This window comes from Chionomys nivalis, chromosome 6 (genome assembly GCF_950005125.1).
Source record: "Chionomys nivalis chromosome 6, mChiNiv1.1, whole genome shotgun sequence".
NCBI lineage: Eukaryota > Metazoa > Chordata > Mammalia > Rodentia > Cricetidae > Chionomys > Chionomys nivalis.
The window spans coordinates 6886711-6905203 of NC_080091.1; the positions used below are offsets into that span (position 1 = coordinate 6886711).

The 18493-nt window shown below is 55.2% G+C and overlaps 1 protein-coding gene across 1 annotated transcript in view; it reads right to left on the reverse strand.

Annotated features, from left to right (window-relative positions):
• LOC130875702 (guanine nucleotide-binding protein subunit alpha-15) overlaps nt 1-13176 on the reverse strand; it is a 22532-nt gene extending 9356 nt beyond the window's left edge. The window contains exons 1-4 of the mRNA XM_057771765.1: nt 12750-13176; nt 3062-3246; nt 825-979; nt 247-375 (exon numbers count right to left, since the gene is read on the reverse strand). Coding sequence (XP_057627748.1) covers nt 247-375; nt 825-979; nt 3062-3246; nt 12750-12894 — 614 coding nt within the window. The 5' untranslated portion in view covers nt 12895-13176. The remainder of the gene's footprint in view (nt 1-246; nt 376-824; nt 980-3061; nt 3247-12749) is intronic.
• Between the last annotated feature and the right edge of the window lie 5317 nt (nt 13177-18493).

Here is an 18493-nt window from a genome sequence, read left to right on the forward strand (position 1 = left end):
TCCATCCACCCACCCACCCACCCACCCACCCACCCACCCACCCACCCATCCACCCATCCATCCATCCATCCACCCACCCACCCACCCACCCACCCACCCATCCATCCATCCATCCACCCACCCACCCATCCACCCACCCACCCTCCCATCCATCTATCCATCCATTCATCCCTCAAGGCGCCAGCTTCTTTGTTCCTCCCATACAAGGACCCCACCCCCAAAACCAGGCCTCTGCTGGGTGCTCACCGCAACTTGGTTTTCTGCACAGAGAAGCAATACTCATTGATGCCTGTGGTGGGCATGCGACTGCGCAGCACGTCCTGCGCGGTCGGGATGTAGCTGTCCTCGGAGATGCGCTCCAGACGTGACAGATAGCTATGGAGGTAGACCCGTGAGACGGAGCCTTGCCATGGGCAGCTGACCCTTGAAAGCCCCAGCCGGGGTTCCCTCCATTAACACCTTGGATGTCACATGCTGCCTAAGGCTCCGGGAGGACACTGAGCCTCCTTGGGGGTCAGACATCTGCGCTGGACATTCCTTGGAAAGTTCAGAGAGCCGGACGGAGTCGGAGAGCCACTCACCCTCTCTCTAATCTCTCCCCTCTGTGGACCCACCCACCCTGGCCCCTTCCCACTCTGGTTGCACATCCTGAGACTCCACCCCAAGCCCGGCACCCCCTCGCAGACCCCTTCCCTCCCTAGCCTGTCCCTTCCGCGACCACACCCCGTGCCACGCTCCCTCGGCCCCTCCCCCGCAGCTACGTCCTCCACGGCCCCTCCCAGTGCTCTGACCCACAGCCCCTCCGCCCGCAGCCCCGGACTCACTACATCGCCGAGTCCAGCAGGTGGAATTCACGCCTGCGCTCGTAGCAGGCGCGGATGCCAGCATCGCGCCACAGGTACTGCATGGCCACTGCGTATGGCTTCCCAAAAGTGGTCACTTTGTAGGGGTCCTGGGTCATCACCAGGTTGGCGTGCTGCTGTGGAAGGACAGGTGAGAGGTTCCGGCAGCCTGTGACAGCTGTAGGCCCCAAACCCATAAAACATATCCCTCTCCCCCTTTTCCACCTTCGCGCCGCTCTGACGCAGCCTCACGCCCAGCGTCCCTTCGTCCACTGGCCCACACAAGGAGAGGCAGTAATAATGAAGTCCTTTCCTTCTTCAGTGTCCCTATAGCAGCGCCCCTCCTCCAGGAATGCCTACCCCAGAGCTCTGCTGCCTCACACCGGGCTACTCCAAGGACTAGTCTGACCCATGATGGGCCAGGGGAGTCAGCGGACAATAGGACCCCCATAAAGTGGGACACTGCAATTGTCGCCATTGTACCGAGGCACAGAGAAAAGCATGGGTCCCCAGGACAGGCAGGCAGGCATCACCAGTCCCCTCCGCTGGGCCCTGCTGTCCCTTCTCAAGCCCCAGAAGCCTCTGTTCGCTCCCCCAGACACTGGCCTTGTTCACATTCTCACAATGCACTCTGCACACTTGAGCCTGTATTCACACTAGTGGATTCACACGCAGGGACGTGCATTTGCCTGCACTGTGCATGTGGACGCGATGTCATGTCTGTGATGTGTGAACAAGGCCCGAGGCCCTTTTTCTCCTGTTGGGCAGAGGGACCCTGAAGGAAAGGTGCCTCCTCTGCAGGGCCCAAGTCCCCATCTTCCAGGGTGGGAGGGTGGGGGTGAGGGGGTGAGGGGATCATCCTGGCTGGGCCTATGAACTGTTTCTACCCGCCGTGGAGGGAAAGGGGTCGCAAGCCCTCACCTGAGTCCCCAGTCACTCCCTGGCACCTGGCGTATGCAACGCGGCCTTAGATGTGACCAAGTTTAGAAGAGACTAAAGTCTAGGGGCTGAGGACCAAGGAGAGGGGCCCTATCCCTGCTGGGTAAGGCTTTCTTGGGCCTGTTGAAGGAGGGCCCCCACATCCCTTTAACTCCTCAGTATGCTCTGTAAGGTGACCCAGGAAACTGTTCCCAAGTGAACTCTCACGCTGGGTGCCCCGACCTTGGCACCTTAGGACAGGGAGGAAGTTGTTCACGTTGCCACCTGGTGGTGTGGGGGGGATTTTAAGTCATAGTCACGAGGCTGTCACTGGGCTGGGGAGCTTGTGGGCGACCCTGGGTGGTGAGCAGGAATGGTGGGAGATGGTCCCTTCCCCGAGGGTCCATCAGAAAGGTTGTAGCTGCCTGTGAGCTGTACCCTGTACCCCCAGAATTCACATGGTGAAGCTGGGACCCCAGGGCCCCGGCATGCCACGGAGAGGGAGCCCTGAAAGCGATGTCATCACGGCCTAAGAGTCTGGAGACCCAGCACAAACATGACCTGAAATCCATCCCAGAATCTGTGGAAGAAGCCAGGCCTGGCAGCATGTGCTGGTGACCCCAGTTCCTCCAACCTCCAACAGGGCCTGTACATATACCCATTAAAAACAATGGAACCGAGCGGGGCAATGGCGCACACCTTTAATCCCAGCATCTGGGAGGCAGGGGCAGGGGGAGCTCTGTGAGTTCAAGGCCAGCCCGGTCTACAGAGCTACCAAGGGTACAAAGAGAAGTGGTCTCAACACCTCCTCCCCTACCTCCCAAATCAAGGAAGTGGAGAGGAACTGAAGGACTCACTGAGGTCACCCTCTGGCTTGCACAATGTCTGTATACACATATGGCCACCCCACACACAGGTGCACAAATTTTTTTAAAAAAAAAATCAATAAAAATGGGGGTGTCGCTGACACATTGTAAATAGATCAGCTTGGTGGTTGTTGGTTCCCAGCACCTCTCTGAGCAGTTCATAACTAACTCCAGCCCTCTTCTGGCCTCTGTGGGAACCACACTCACATGCACAGACACATAATTAAAAATAGATACTAAAAAACAAAAACCAAAAAAAAAAAAACAAAAAATTAAAACAAAAAACCCAAATAAATCAATTGCCTTAGTAAACTCATTTCGGCATCAAGGTGGACATGACCAAACTGCTCTGTGGACATTCCTGGGATGCCAGGCCAGGAAATGCTTTTCATCCACCTCTGAAAACGTCCCACAGCCCGGGGTCTTTGTGCTCACCTTGCTGTCAGGCCTGCTGTAGGGGATCTGCAGTCGGTCCATGGCTTCGATCATGGCCTGCATGGAGACGAAGATGTTCTGGTAGACGAGCGGCCGGAAGGCCCTGCGGTCCTCCTCCGAGTAGCCGGCACCGTGGATGATGCGCATCTGCTTGATGAAGGTGCTCTTCCCGCTCTCCCCAGGTCCTGGGGACAACGAGCATGCTCAGAGGTAAGGGCCCACGGTGCCCACAGCGCCTATGGCACCCACACGGCATCCAGCCTTCCCATGGCACCCACACGGTGCCCACATGGAGTTCGTGGCACCCACACGGTGCCCACACGGAGTCTGTGGCACCCACACGCGCACGCGTGGAGCCCACACGGAGTCCACTGTGCCCACATGGAGCCTGTAGCGTCCATACGGAATCTGTGGTGCCCACACGGAGTCCATAGTACCCACATGCGCCGGCGTGGAGCCCACACGGAGCCCACACAGAGTCCACTGTGCCCACATGGAGCCTGCAGTGTCCATACGGAGTCTGTGGTGCCCACATGGTGCTCATGCCGCCGGAAGCTACTCAGTGTGGACCAGCGTCTTAGTTATTCTTAGTTACTCTTCAGACACAGGGCAAAGCCTCTGTGGTGGCAGGAGCGGAGATGCCTGCCCACATCCTACCCAGTGACGCCCCCAGTCTGTGGGGTCTTCACCCTCAGTTTACCCTCATCTACACAACACCCTGCCCCCAGGCACGGTCCTTACACTTGGGGGTTGGCTTGTCTCCTAGGTGACTCCGCACCAGTCAAGCTGACCATCAGCGTGAAGCAGAGTGTGTTGCTGTCCTAGTCGGTTCCTATTGTGATAGACGCCATGACCAAAAAGCAAGTTGGGGCCCAGCAGAGGTGGCGCACACCTTCAATCCCGAACTCGGGAGGCAGAGACAGGCGGACCTCTGTGAGTTCAAGGCCAGCCTGGTCTACACATCACGTCATACCTCCCTATTCACAGCGTTGTTTGGGCTGAGTTCTGCACTGGATGGAACACAGTGACTCACTCAGGCGGCCCAGGCGGGTCAGAACCCACAGCTGAGCATACTCCTGGCTACCAATAAAGTTTTATCAGAACCCGGCCCACGGATTCGCGGATTCGCGTTTGTGCTGAAAGGGCAGAGATAAGAAGCAGACTTCATAAAGCATCCTGACAGCAGGGAGGAGTGGGGGGAGGGGGAGGCTTCCACCCTACCCAACCTCAGCCAGGCACAGTGGTGGTGGGATCACTCAACTGTCTTTATAAGAGTCTGCTTTTAGCCGGGCGATGGTGGCGCACGCCTTTAATCCCAGCACTCGGGAGGCAGAGGCAGGCGGATCTCTGTGAGTTCGAGACCAGCCTGGTCTACAGAGCTAGTTCCAGGACAGGCTCCAAAACCACAGAGAAACCCTGTCTCGAAAAACCAAAAAAAAAAAAAAAAAAGAGTCTGCTTTTGCTACATCTATTTTAGGAAGAGCGACATTTTAGAACAATTCTTTCTGTTTGGTTAGTTTTGGTTTTTCATGGCAGGGCTTCTTTGTGTAGCTCTGACTGTCCTAAAACTTGCTCTGTAGACCAGACTGGCCTTGAACTCACAGAAATCTGCCTGCCTCTGCCTCCAGAGTGCTGGGATCAAAGGCGTGCACCTCCGCTGTCTGGCTTAGGACAGTCCTTTCAGATTTATTTGTTTTATTTTATGTGTATGGGTGTGTTCCCTGCATGTGTGTCTGTGCACCAAGTGTGTGCAATGCCTGCACTATTCCAGGAGGGCTTTAGGACCCCGGGAATTGGAGTTGCAGACAGTTGTGAGCCACTAAGTGAGAAGTGGATGCTGGGACTTGAACCTGGGTCTTCTGCAAGAGCAGTCAGTGCTGGTAACTGCTGAGTCATCTCTCCAGCACCGTGCGTGTGCGTGCGTGTGAGCATGCGTGAGAGAGAGAGAGACAGAGAGACAGACAGAGAGAGAGATAGACAGAGAGACAGAGAGAGACAGAGAGACAGAGAAAGAGACAGAGAGAGAGACAGAGAGAGAGAGACAGAGAGAGACAGAGAGAGAGAGAGGGCATGTGCACTCTGGGTAGCCAGGTCTGGTGATCACAATACTCCTGCCTCACTCAGCTCTGCAAGCGCTGGGGTGATAGGCATGTATCACCATGTCCAGAGGGAAGATAAACTTCAGTGAGTGAATAGAAAACACGTGGCCGAGCAGTCCGGGTCTGGGCAATCACAGGTGAACCCACGGCTCTCCTGATTGGTCCATAACGATTATATTAAAATCTTCCCTTTGGTGTCTAGACACAGACCTCACCTCCCTGCTGTCTCAGTCCGTGAGCCTCCGAGGCGGTGCCCATTTTCTTTTTTTTTTTTTTTTGTTTTTTCGAGACAGGGTTTCTCTGTGGTTTTGGAGCCTGTCCTGGAACTCCCTTTGTAGACCAGGCTGGCCTCGAACTCACAGAGATCCGCCTGCCTCTGCCTCCCGAGTGCTGGGATTAAAGGCGTGCGCCACCACCGCCCGGCCGGTGCCCATTTTCTTATCTACAAAAGCTCCCAAACCGCTGGGGGAGTTGGAACCAAGAGGTTGGCCCCAGCTGTCCATCCCCTGGACATTGTCCACAGCATTTCCAAGGAAGGGAAGTGGGGACCAACTGCAAGAGACTCCCCAGGATGAGGGTCAGGGGCTCACGCAGGAGGAAGTGGGAAAAGTTACAAGAACAGAAACAGGAACAAGGCTGGCACCACAGGCCCAGGGCTCACCTGCCCTGCATGTGGCCCTGGGTTCCATTCCCAACACCCTGAAAACCTGGCACGGAGGCCACGCCTATCATTCCAGCACTCATAGATGGGGGCAGGCGAGGAGAGCTCAGGACCACCTTCTGCGACGCAGTGAGTTTAAGCCCACCCTGGGTTACGCGAGATACCGACTAAGAAAAAAGAAAGTGCTGGAGAGGGGCAATGTGACTGGGTCTGTGTAGACCTGCTAAGGATAGGAGGCTCGGTGGAGGAGGAGGTGGCCAGTGCCTCTGTCTGCAGATCTGAGGGTCATGTGGACGACTCAGGCAGAGACATGGCTCTTCTCTGAGATTCAAGTTTCCCAAGGTGTTCAGTCTATTAGACGGATGAGTCAAGAAAATCTGTTATTAATGGTATTTGTGGGAAGACGGGCAATGCTGTGAGGGATGGAGGAAGTTGTGTGTTAGCTGCCAGGGATACAGCCTGGACACTGGAGGGGGTATCCCCAGAAACTCCTATGCCCTAGGCAAAGGTCCCACCCCTGACCACGTCCTCAACCCCTCACAGGGGGATTCTAGGCGGGGCTCCACCCTGACCACGCCCCCAGCCCCCTCACTGGGGATTCTAGGCGGGTCTCCACCCTGACCACGCCCTCATCCCCTCACAGGGGGATTCTAGGCGGGGCTCCACCCTGACCACACCCCCAGCCCCTCACTGGGGATTCTAGGCGGGGCTCCACCCGGCCACGCCCTCAGCCCCTCACTGGGGATTCTAGGCGGGGCTCCACCCTGACCACGCCCTCATCCCCTCACAGGGGGATTCTGGGCGGGGCTCCACCCTGACCATGCCCTCATCCCCTCACAGGGGGATTCTAGGCGGGGCTCCACCCTGACCACGCCCTCATCCCCTCACAGGGGGATTCTAGGCGGGGCTCCACCCTGACCACACCCCCAGCCCCTCACTGGGGATTCTAGGTGAAAGTTACTCCTCCTAACCACGCCCAATTTTCTTTTCAGAGGGTCTCACTAAATTTCTACACTAGCCTAGAACTCACAAACGTCGTTCATCATTCCAAGAAGCCTGGGCCCCCAGCGTGCGCCACGGGTTGCGCTGACTCCTATGCTATAATGGGCCCATATCCCTGCGCCCGGCTAGAGTAGTGATGATAACGTGCTCTCTGCTCCCTCTGTCAGTCCCCTGAGATCCCAGCCGAGAGACTGCACGTCTGCACAGTCGTTACAGGTAAGCAGCATTTACACCATTTCCGAGAAGATACAAAGAATCAGAGGGGTGATAGCACCTGACTAGACCTTGAACCAGGGTCCCCGGGCCTTAGCACAACAGGCCGAATGATGTCATCGTCCACCAGGGATGCTGGGGGCGGGGGAGGGGGAGCACAGGACAGGAGACATGACCTGTGACCTCCAAGTCACTCCTAAATCCTCACATCCTGCATTTGTCTGAAGGGCAGAGAAGAGTTATGGGCCATACCTGCACACTTTATTGTAGTTCAGCGACCTGAGTTTTTTGGTTTTTGTTTGTGTGTTTTAGACAGGGTTTCTCTGTAGCTTTGGAGCCTGTCCTGGAACTTGCTCTGTAGACCAGGCTGCCTCCCTTGTGCTGGGATTAAAGGCGTGCACCACCACCTTGCTTTCTTTTTTTAAAATTTTTTTCTTTTTTTTCTTTTTTTCTTTTTCTTTTTTCTTTTTTTTCTTTTTTTTTTTTTTTTTTTTGGTTTTTCGAGACAGGGTTTTTCTGTGACTTTGGAGCCTGTCCTGGAACTAGCTCTGTAGACCAGGCTGGTCTCGAACTCACAGAGATCCGCCTGCCTCTGCCTCCCGAGTGCTGGGATTAAAGGCGTGCACCACCACCTTGCTTTCTTTTTTTTTTTAATTATTTTTTTCTTTTATTTTACATCCTGACCACAGTTTCCCCTCCTTCTTCTCCCCCTCTTCTCCTCTGGTTCCCTCCCCACTGTCTCTCCTCTCCCCCAATCCACTCCTCCTGGGTTTCTCTTCAGAAAGAGGCAGGCCTCCTGTGGGCGTAAACAAGGCATGGCCTGTTCCAGCTGAGGTGGGACTAAGAGCCTCTCTTTGTATTTAGGTTGCGCAAGGCAACACAGTTTGGGAAATAGGTTCCCAAAAGAGGACTTTTGTGTTGTTGTTGTTGTTTCGTTTCTAACGTCTGGGTATTTATCTGCATGTCTGTCTGCACCATGTGTGGTCAATTCCTGAAGGAGCCAGGAGTCAGAGTCAGAAATTCTGGAGCTGGAGTGACGGGGTTGTAGCCATGTGGGTGTTGGGATCAAACCTGGGTCCTCTGCAGGAGCAGTCAGAGCTCTAACCTCTGAGCCATCTTCCTGGCCCCCTGCCCCACCTGCTCTATTTATTTATGTTTTATTTGTCATGAGGCAGGAGGATCTCTGTGAGTTTGAGGCCAGCCTGGTCTACAGAGTGAATTCCATGACAACCAGGGGCTGTTACAGACAAACCCTGTCTAGAAAAGAAAGAAAGAAAGAAAGAAAGAAAGAAAGAAAGAAAGAAAGAAAGAGAGAAAGAAAGAGAGAAAGAAAGAGAGAAAGAAAGAAAGAAAGAAAGAAAGAAAGAAAGAAAGAGAAAGAGAAAAAACAGAAAAAGACTGAGGTACTTTTCACTTTTCTCAGGACACTATAAACACAGCACATGCTACTGGCATGTTCTTTGCACAATGACAAACTCTATGCTATGTGACTGAATTTTACCTCGATGAAAATAAATTTTGTTGGCCAGGCAGTGTCGGTTTAGAGCCTTTAACCCCAGCACTCAGGAGGCAGAGGCAGGCGGATCTCTGTGAGTTCGAGGCCAGCCTGGGCTACAGAGTGAGTTCCAGGACAGGCTCCAAAGCTATGCAGAGAAACCCGGTCTCGAAAAATCAAAACCAAAACAAAACAAAACAGAAAACACAAATCAATTAAAACAACAGAGCAGGGCCAGCTTCGTGGGGCACACCCTTACTCCTAGCAGTCTGGGAGTTAGATTCAAACAAATATGGGGGATTCGATGTAGTTGCAGGTCAGCCAGAGCTACCCAGTGGCCACAATAATGACAATAGTAGGACCAGGTGCTTTTCTCTGTGAGTTGTTTGTTGTTCAATCTTGAGGATCTAAAACTGAAGCCCCAATGCTGGAGAGGCAGAGACAGGGGTGGGGTGGGGGCGGGAATCCTGGGACTGTGGACTGGCACCTAGGGAATCCATGAGGCTCCGGGTTCAGTGAAGACCGAAGCAGACTGTGGCTCCACGCCCAGGACAGAAACACCCTTGAGTCCCCCACACCAGGGCTCAGGAGCGGCCGGTGACACGTCACTGTTGAAGCTCTGAGCACACGGAGGCAGATGCAGTTCTGGGGCACGATTGTGGCCGCTCATCTCTTTCCAGAGTCCTCCATAGCGGGTTGTGGCTGTGGCCAGACTACTCAACCCAGATAGGAAGTATCTGCGCCCTTCTGGAGTTGGCAGGAGGAAGTGGAACTGGGCTGGGGACAGCAATGTGGGGGTAGTCGTGCCAAATGTGGGTGGCAGGAGACCCAGCATCAACTCACACCCTAGGAAATGGGACTCCTGGGGAACACAGCTACCACCTCTGGGTACGGCTCAGATAAGCTGCAGACCCCTCCCCATGCCTGTCTCCTTAGTCGTCATTGTAATCGAGGTTCTAGAGTCCTTGACAGAACCTCACGAGGTCCACAAGACTGAGACTGTAGGCTGTGTGGTTTCAGGTAAGTTGCTTCACTTCTCTGAACTTGCTCAGCAAAGGTGACTTTCTTGCCTTAATTCTGACTTTTTGTTCTTGGTCACATGCTAGCTGCCTCACTCTTGGCATAGACATGCCCCTCTCCACCCCTAGCCAGCTTCCTCAAAATCCCTGCCCACTCCAGGAGAGCAATAATATGTTTTTGGCTTCAATTCCTGTTTTCAAACCACCAAGCAGATGGGACGGAGAAGATCCGCAGCACAGATCTCTGAAACCATGTCACACGTCTCTAGGCTCACCCGCCACAGGGAGAAGGAAGCCAGGGATGCAAAGAGATGAACAATGGTTGCAGTGTGTCCTTAACAGACTGTCAGGGCAGTCTGGTGCACGACTTTAATCCCAGCACTTGGGAGGCAGAGGGAGGTGGATCTCTGTGAGTTCGAGGCCAGCCTGGTCTATAAGAGATAGTTCCAGGAGAGGCTCCAAAGTCACAGAGAAACCCTGTCTCAAAAAGTAAAAACTAAAATAAACCAAACAACAACAACAAAAAACAAACAAAAAGACAAAAAAACAGACTGTCAGGGAAAGGATGGGGAGGACTAGGGGGATTCTATCTTGAAAATAGACTCATCCACCCACCCATCCACCCACCCACCCACCCACCCGTCCGCCCGCCCGCCCGCCCACCCATCCACCCGTCCACCCACCTGTCCACCCACCCACCCACCCACCCACCCGTCCACCCGTCCACCCATCCTTCACTGTGTGTTTACTGAACTCCACCTGTATGTGGACTCACTGTGATGTGCACTGGGAATGCAGGAGTGAGGAAGACAGACTCAGCCCCCACTCTTTTGTTGTCTACCGTGTAGTTAGAGACACAGTCAGTTAAACAAGTAGAGGACTTTGAATACATATCTGAATGATAAGAACGAAGGAGAGTGGCAGGGCCGTCTAAGAAGCCTGTTGTTCAGACTCTCATGGAGCAGAGAAACCGGCCACACATTGTCCAGGGTCCAGAGGCTGAGAGCTCACATGAAGCTAGCGCAAAGGCCCCGTGGTGGAGCCAGTGAAGCTGAGACAGCCCAGAAATACTGCTGAAGTGACAAGCCACAGGCTTGATGGATCAAGGGAGAACAAGAAAAGAGAAGCGACCAATACGAGGCAGATTCAGTCAACAACAATGCAAACCCTGACTCAGGAAGAACGGATCAGGCAATGTGGTGTTCTTAATGTTCTCCATCTCCCTTTCCAGTACTGGAGGAAAGGATCCAAGTGCTCCCCCCAAAAATGCACCCCAGTCCCTCACTGGAGGATTCTAGGCGGGGTTCCACTCTGACCACGCCCCCAGCCCCTCACTGGGGATTCTAGACGGGGCTCCACTCTGACCACGCCCCCAGTCCCTCCCTGGGGGATTCTAGGCGGGGCTCTACCCTGACCACGCCCCCAGCCCCTCACTGGGGATTCTAGGCGGGGCTCCACCCCTGAGCAGTGCAATACAGAATACATTCCTAAGACGTTTCAGGCACATAAAATGGGGAGAGTTGTGTCATGGGATGTGGAAATCAGGGGTCTATTTGGAGGAGTCTCTTTTCTCCTCCGTCTGTGTAGTCCAGACTTTGAACACAGGTTTCACCAAGCCCCTCTCCCTTCTGAGCCCTCCTCTCACCTTCCTCAAGAAACCACATCTTAGCCGGGCGGTGGTGGCGCACGCCTTTAATCCCAGCACTTGGGAGGCAGAGGCAGGTGGATCTCTGTGAGTTCGAGACCAGCCTGGTCTACAAGAGCTAGTTCCAGGACAGGCTCCAAAACCACAGAGAAACCCTGTCTCGAAAAAACCAAAAAAAAAAAGAAAAAAAAAAAGAAACCACATCTTTTATTCAGAGCCTTCTGGGCTCAGATGGATCCTTAGCAAAGTGACGGAACATTTAAAGACAAGACAGGGTGTCAGGATGACCAAGTGGTGTAAGCCAAGAGCCAAAGGTCATTCTGTGTGGAGCCGGGAAGCAAAGCCTGCGTGGAACCTGATGAGGAGAGCTGCAGGGGCTCCTGTCTGAGGGCTAAAGTGCTGTAGTGTGCTTGGTGACGCACCGGCATTACTTAAAGGAAAGAGAATTCCCTTTTAGAAACGGGAACTCAACGGCACCCATTGGGTACAGACCGTTTCATCTGCTATGGATATTGTCTTTTTTTTTTTTTTTTTGGTTTTTCGAGACAGGGTTTCTCTGTGGTTTTGGAGCCTGTCCTGGAACTAGCTCTTGTAGACCAGGCTGGTCTCGAACTCACAGAGATCCGCCTGCCTCTGCCTCCCAAGTGCTGGGATTAAAGGCGTGCGCCACCACCGCCCGGCTTATGGATATTGTCTTGTTCCTCGCTGATGATGCCATTCTTTGCTGATGATATTATTATTATTATTACTATTATTATTATTTAGACTGCAGCTGCGTCTCATTATTTAGCTCAGGGTGGCTCTGAACTCATGGATGTCTTGGTGTTTCAGCCAACCAAGTGCCTGGATCACAGTTGTGTACCACCATGTCTGACTTTTTTATTTTTCAAAACAAGGTGTCATGTAGCCCAGGCTAGCCTCAAACTCCTCTATCGCTCTCCCGGTCCTCTCGCCCCCACTTCCTCAGAGCTGGGCGGCAGATGTGCATGTCCCACAGCTGGCTCATGTGGCCCTGGGATGGAAACCAGGGTCTCCCCAAGGCTCGGGGACTGTGCTGTGGGTTGAGCCCCAGGCCCTGCTCTGCCCCTCCCTGTTTTTATTGATTTCTGAGACCGCGTCGCACTCGGCCCAGGCTGACCCCTAATTCACAATCCTCCTGCCTTAGCATCTTGAGTACTAGGGCGATAGGCACAAAGCCGTTTGGACAGTTGGTGAATGAATGAATGAACCACCCCGTCAGTCACCGATACTCATCAGCCCAGAACCAAGCCCTCGGTGGCCATAACCTGTTGATAGGCACCTTGGAGTCCTGGCTCAGGCAGCCGGAGAGAGGCTGGCCCCTCCCTAGGCCAGGCTGGCCTGCCGCTCACCTTCCATTCCCTTCCTTTGACACAGCGGGAGCAGCGCCTGCCGGGGCCACCTCCCCACAGCCCAGTGCGGCTCAGCTTTGGTGCCTTGCTCTTCCCATCTAGAAAACGGGTCTGCCAGAGGACTAGCGAGCGAGAGCCTGCCCGCGGTGCCGAGTCTCTCATCCCCTGTGCCTCCCTCACTCACCCAGCAGAAGGAGTTTCAGTTCCCCGCGTTCCTGTTTTTTCTGTTCCAACAAAATCTTGTTGATCTCTTGGTCGATTCTGGCAGCTGTCTTCTCCTCGTCAGTCAGACACCAGGGACAGCAGCCCCGGGTCAGGGACCGGGCCATGGCGAGCGGCTCACCAGCCACCAGGTGACATTGCCCCTCGGAGCCCACACAGCCGCAGAGGGTGGGGTGGACGTGGGAGTCACTCCAGGGACCCCCGATGTCTTTGCCTAGGGCCCGTGGGAGCCCCGGCAAGGCCTGCGAGAGGCCTGGGTGCAGGGAGCAGGGCGGGGACCTGGGTGCCGGCTCCCGCCCCCTCCAACCTGCCCAGACCTGGCCCTGCCCGCCCGACAGGTCGGTGGCAGAGGCTCTGGCGGATACAGAGGGAGGGGTGGCCGCCGCCCGCAGAGCCCAGGCCTCCTTCCTCCTTCCCGAGGAGGGTGGCCTCGCCCCCCTCCGCCCCGGGCCTCTGACGCTGCTGGCCCCAGCCGGCCCCCTCCTCTGGGCCCGAGTAGGAAGCGACCAGAGGGCACTGCTATTGCTCAGGGCTGATTTCGGAACCTGAGGCCAAGGGAAGTTTTGTGTTTCCGTGTCTGCCTGGGCTGCGGCTCTCTCTCACACACACACCATTTTTATAGTTAAAGAAACTGAGGCACCGAGTGAAAGCAAGGCTCGTCCCGGAAGAGAGGGAGAGACAGAATAGTTCACGCCTGGCCCCTTGGGTCCTGGGGAGATGAATGAATGAGAGAGGGCTGATGTTCGCATCTATGGAGTACCTACTGTTTACCAGAAAGGCTTTCATTTTGCTCCACATGGCACAAAACAGAACACTTTTGTAAACTTGGGGATGACAGCAAGATGTTTCAGGGGTGAGGGGGCTTGCACCCCCAGCCTGACCTGAGTCACCCCTGGGGCTCAGACCATGGGAGGGGAGAACGGATTCTGCAGGGTGCCCTTTGACTTTCCACCTAAAACCAAAACCAAACAAAATAATAAAACTCTCAGGGTGTCACAGACAAGACAAATTCTAGGACAAAAGTGAAGTGGAGAGGTTGAAGGGCTGGGGGTGGCTTTAAGCAGGGTTTCAGGAGAGGGTCACGGTGAAGGTGACATTAACAGACAGAGTTGAGTCCCTGGACTGGGGTCCCTCAGACCCCAGACTCCTGGAACTAAAACTTCTAGACCATTCTGATTCGGACACACACCCAATCAGCAGCCATGGAGTTCCTTGAGTTGCCAGTACTGAAGCATTGGTGAGGTTCAGAGAGGTGTGTGACACCCCCAGAACACACAGGAACACCCCAGGTCTGCGGCAGGCGGTTGACAGGCCCACGCCTGCCCCACACCGGCGGACTTTCGGTTGACTGTTGAGTCAAACTGTGGCAGATGGGAAGTTTGATAGGGGCTGGGCTGGGTCACTGAGGCCGGTGGAGCTGTCCTGCCTACTGACGGCTTGCTCTGGGGGTGTGTGGGGGGGAACGTGAGGGGGGTGTCAGAAAGAGCCTGGTCTTGCAGAGACCAGAGAGGCAGTCCCCTGCCTGGCCCTTTGGGGACTAGACACCAGGTTCTCAGGACACTCCAATACCTTCTGTGGCTCCCACTGTCACCCTCTGTGGAGGTTCCTGCAGGTGGATCCTGCGACTTCTGGGCCAGCCTGTGCTACACAGCAAGAGCCTGTCTCAGATTTTTGTGGGATCAGCTGACAAACTCTAGTCAGTCAGTTCCCAGTACCCCTGTGGAAACACTGTAGATATCAACGGGGGCGTATTCTTTGTTTCTTTCTGAAGTAATAGGCTTTTTTCTTAAATTTTAAAATTACATTTGTTTACTTGCTGTGTGTGATTTTATATGCCAGGACACAGGTGTGGAGATCCCAGGACAGCTTGTGAGAGTAGCTTCTCTCCTTTCCCGGATCAGACTCAGGCCGCAAACTCCTTTACCCTCTGAGCTATCTCGAAGTCTGACATTTTTCCATAAATAAATAAATAAATAGGGCCTGGTAGGTGCACGTCTTTAATCCCAGCACTTGGGAGGCAGAGGCAGGGGGATCTCTGTGAGTTCGAGGCCAGCCTGGTCTTCGGAGCGACTTCCAGGACAGGCCCCGAAGCTACAGAGAAACCCTGTCTGGAGAAAGAAAGTTGATCACAAGTCTCTTTGGTGTGCGTGGACGCTTCGCCACCGGCGAGTGCGTCTGTAACTTCAGAGATCAGAAGGCGTTGGGTCCCCTGGAATGGGAGTCACAGGTGTGGGTGCTAGGATTGAACCCCGGTCCTCTCGAAGAGCAGTCAGCGCTCAGGGCCGCTTCCTCCACCTTCGACCGGCCGCGTGACTGGTGCTGAGCAGACGTCCTGTCCTGACGTCCCTCCCTATGTTCCTGAACCACATCCGGCCATGCAGCTGCACTCGAACTCGGGAAGGTCTTCCTTGGCTGCCGCATGGTTGCAGACGTCGTCTGGCGACATCTGCTGGACGCTTGAGGAATTCCAGGCACCTGTACTGCAAAAGCAAGCACGCTTTCTCCTCCGTGGTCACCGCGTCCAATCTCACCCCCATCCGGTCCCCACCTGGCCCTGGCAGCCATGCCCATGGCCCCCCGCAGCAGTCACCCGGAATCCCACAGGCGGGCAGGCCCGGTGCTCCTCCCTCTGCTCCAGCCACACAGGCCTTCATGCTCCAGCACGCTAAACTCCACACTGTTCTCGGGCCTTTGCAGGGCCACATCTCCCACCCTGGGGCTTTTGCACGCTGCGTCCCCAGCCCCGGGACCTTTGCACAGTCACATCTCCCACCCCAGGGCCTTTGCACGCTGTGTCCCCCCGCCCTGAGGCCTCTACACGCTGCGTCCCCCTCCCTGGGGCCTCTACACGCTGCGTCCCCCTCCCTGGGGCCTCTACACGCTGCGTCCTGACTTCTCTGTGGCTGTGATAAACAGTGTGGCCAAAAGCAATTTATGGGTGAAAGTTTATTTCATTTGACTTATGGTTCCAGAGGGTTCGAGTCCATCATGGTGGGGGTGACAGGACAGCAGGTGGCTAGGGCCAGAAGCTGGCTGGTCACATTCATCACACACTGGGAAAACAGAGCAAGCCCCCCTCACCTCCCAGGCCATACCTTCTAAAGGCCATCCTCTCTCAGACTAGCACTGGCCAGGTACGTGAGCTCACAGGGGCATTTCTCAGTCAGCCACTACAGCCACCTTCCCAGAAAAATCTTTCCTGGGGCCAGCAAGAGAGTTTAGTCCAACAGGGCAGTGGTGGCGCACACTTTTAATCCCAGCACTAGGGAGGCAGAGGCAGGCGGATCTCTGTGAGTTTGAGGCCAGCCTGGTCTACAGAGTGAGTTCCAGGTCAGGCTCCAAAGCTAAAGGGAAACCCTGTTTCAAAAAACAAACAAATAAATGAAAATTTCAGCCAACAAAGGAGATTGCCACTAAACCTGAAGACGTTGGTTCGGTTCCCAGAACCACTTTCACACTGTCCTTTGACCTCCACCAGTGCCCCGTGGCACAGACCTGGGTAGTTTCACGTCAACTTCACACAAGCTGGAGTCATCAGAGGAAAGAACCGCAGTGAAGAAACGGCCTCCGTGAGATCCAGCTGTAGAGAGGGCCCAGCCCGCTGACCCCTAACCCATCTCACACTCCTCCTGGATCCACCACCACCCCAGTGAAAACTGTGTGTGTCACCATTGGAATGGCTCTGCGGGGCACACAGAACCCTGAGGTCGCCTGAGTGGGAGAGGAGCCTGGGACCTTCTGGCACAGTTGGGACTGTGACAGGGCATAGATGCTGCAGCAGGAAACAGCCAAAGGTGCCTGTTAGCCGACTCAGAGCGACCAAGAGCCAGAAGTCATTCTGTACAGACGGCAAGACACACGAGGACAGGAGTGGGAAGGTGGTGCCAGGGCTTGGATGCCAGTGCTGATGAGGACAGAACTTAGTGCAGGGAGATGGGAAGTTGTGGAGGGTGCTGGGGACAGCTGCACGGGAGTAAGGATGAGTTTTATGCCACTCAACACTCTAACTTTGTGTTCCCACGTGCCTGTAGAGGCCACCACTGTCTTCCTTGATCGCTTCCACCTTGGTTTTTGAGACACTCTGAACCGCAGCTCATGGACTGGCTGTCAGCAAGCTCCCAGGATCTGTCTTCCCCAGACGCACCCCACCACGCCCAGCCCAGCATGGCAGGATTGAACTCAGATCCTCCTGTTTGGGTGGCAAGCACCCTACTCACTCAGCCATCTCCCAAAGGCATTTTCTTTTCTTTTTCTTAAGAAATGGTGACAGCACACACCTTCAATCCCAGCACTTGGGAGGCAAAGGTATCTCCGTGAGTTCAAGGCCAGCCTGGTCTACCCAGCAAGTTCCAGGACAGCCAGGGCTGTCACACAGGAAACCCTCTCAATTGCTTGCCCAGCATCCTGCAGCAGAGACCTGGTGGACCTTCCTCCCTGGCGAGGTCCCGGCAGCGGATCATCAGGTCCCTTCTCTGTTCCTGCTCAGTCTCCATGTAAATGACGCACCTCATGGCGGAGGTAAGACACTGGGTGACACCCACAGGTGCCTTCTGGATGGGCTTGCCCCGCCCCCAGCCCCTACCTTTAACAATAACCCCGAAGGAGCCAGAGCTTAGGAACAAAATTTATTCCGCTTTAAAACAGAATCCAAGAGAAAGATATGAAAAGGTGACTTCTGCGAGACCTTCTGGGTTATGGGGTCAAGGCCCCGATCCGCTGCTGGCACCCTGGCGTCCAGCCCTGGTGGCCAAGGGCCTGCAGGAGCCTGGTGCCGAGCTGAGTGCCCAAGTCTCCCCCAACTCACGAGGAACATGCTTCGCAAGGGACGAGGGTAAACAGTGTTCTGAGTGCTCTCCTAATCGGGGCTGTGCAGTAATATACAAGGGCGCAGCAGCCACTCCCAGCGCGTCAGGGCAGACACAGAGAAGTCAGCATGTCCCCTGCAGTCGGGGTCCCTTGGCAAGGGCCAGGTTGAATGTGGGGAGGCTGGGTCCCCATCCTGACCTGTGTAGCACAGCCCCAAGGCCCTGGCGTACTTGGCACACTGAGAAGGGCTAACACTTTGCTGCTTGGGGAGGCCCAGCCCTCACACACCTGTACAGTCCCAAGTCCTCTTCTGCTGTGCAGCGGGTCCCGTTGTGCAGCAGACGCCCTACTCTTTGGGGACCGGGCCCTCCCAAGGGCTATGTGGCCAGGACGACCCTGCCATCCACACAGCCCTGTTGTGGTTGGGATGGCACAAGACTGGGCCCTCAGCTGGAGGCAGGAGGGGAGCCCAGCGTGAGAAGGTGGGGAGTCCACGGGCTGGGGGCCAGGAATGTGGGTGCTTGTCACAGCCACCTGTCCATATCCTGGGGCTCTGCCGGGTCCACTGGTCCCTTGTTCCCTTCTGCCTGGAACAGCAATTGTGGACAACTGCCCAGATTGGCGTGTGTCTGCGTGGACACTCTGGGGCCTGGAGTCCAGCATGGCAGGCAGGACAAAGGCATGGCCAGATATCCAAGCCCAGAATGCACGTGCAAAAGTAAAGAAATTGGACAGACAGACATTGTAGTGTATATGAGCAACAGGGGGCCGCCTGTGTCCTCTCTGGTCATGGCCACCACCTCCTGGATGCTGGCCCTTGGGCTTGGGAAGCACCGGGCATGGTGCAGTGACTGGGGCCAGGGACCAAGGCATGGGGCGAGGCCACTGCCCATGTGTGGG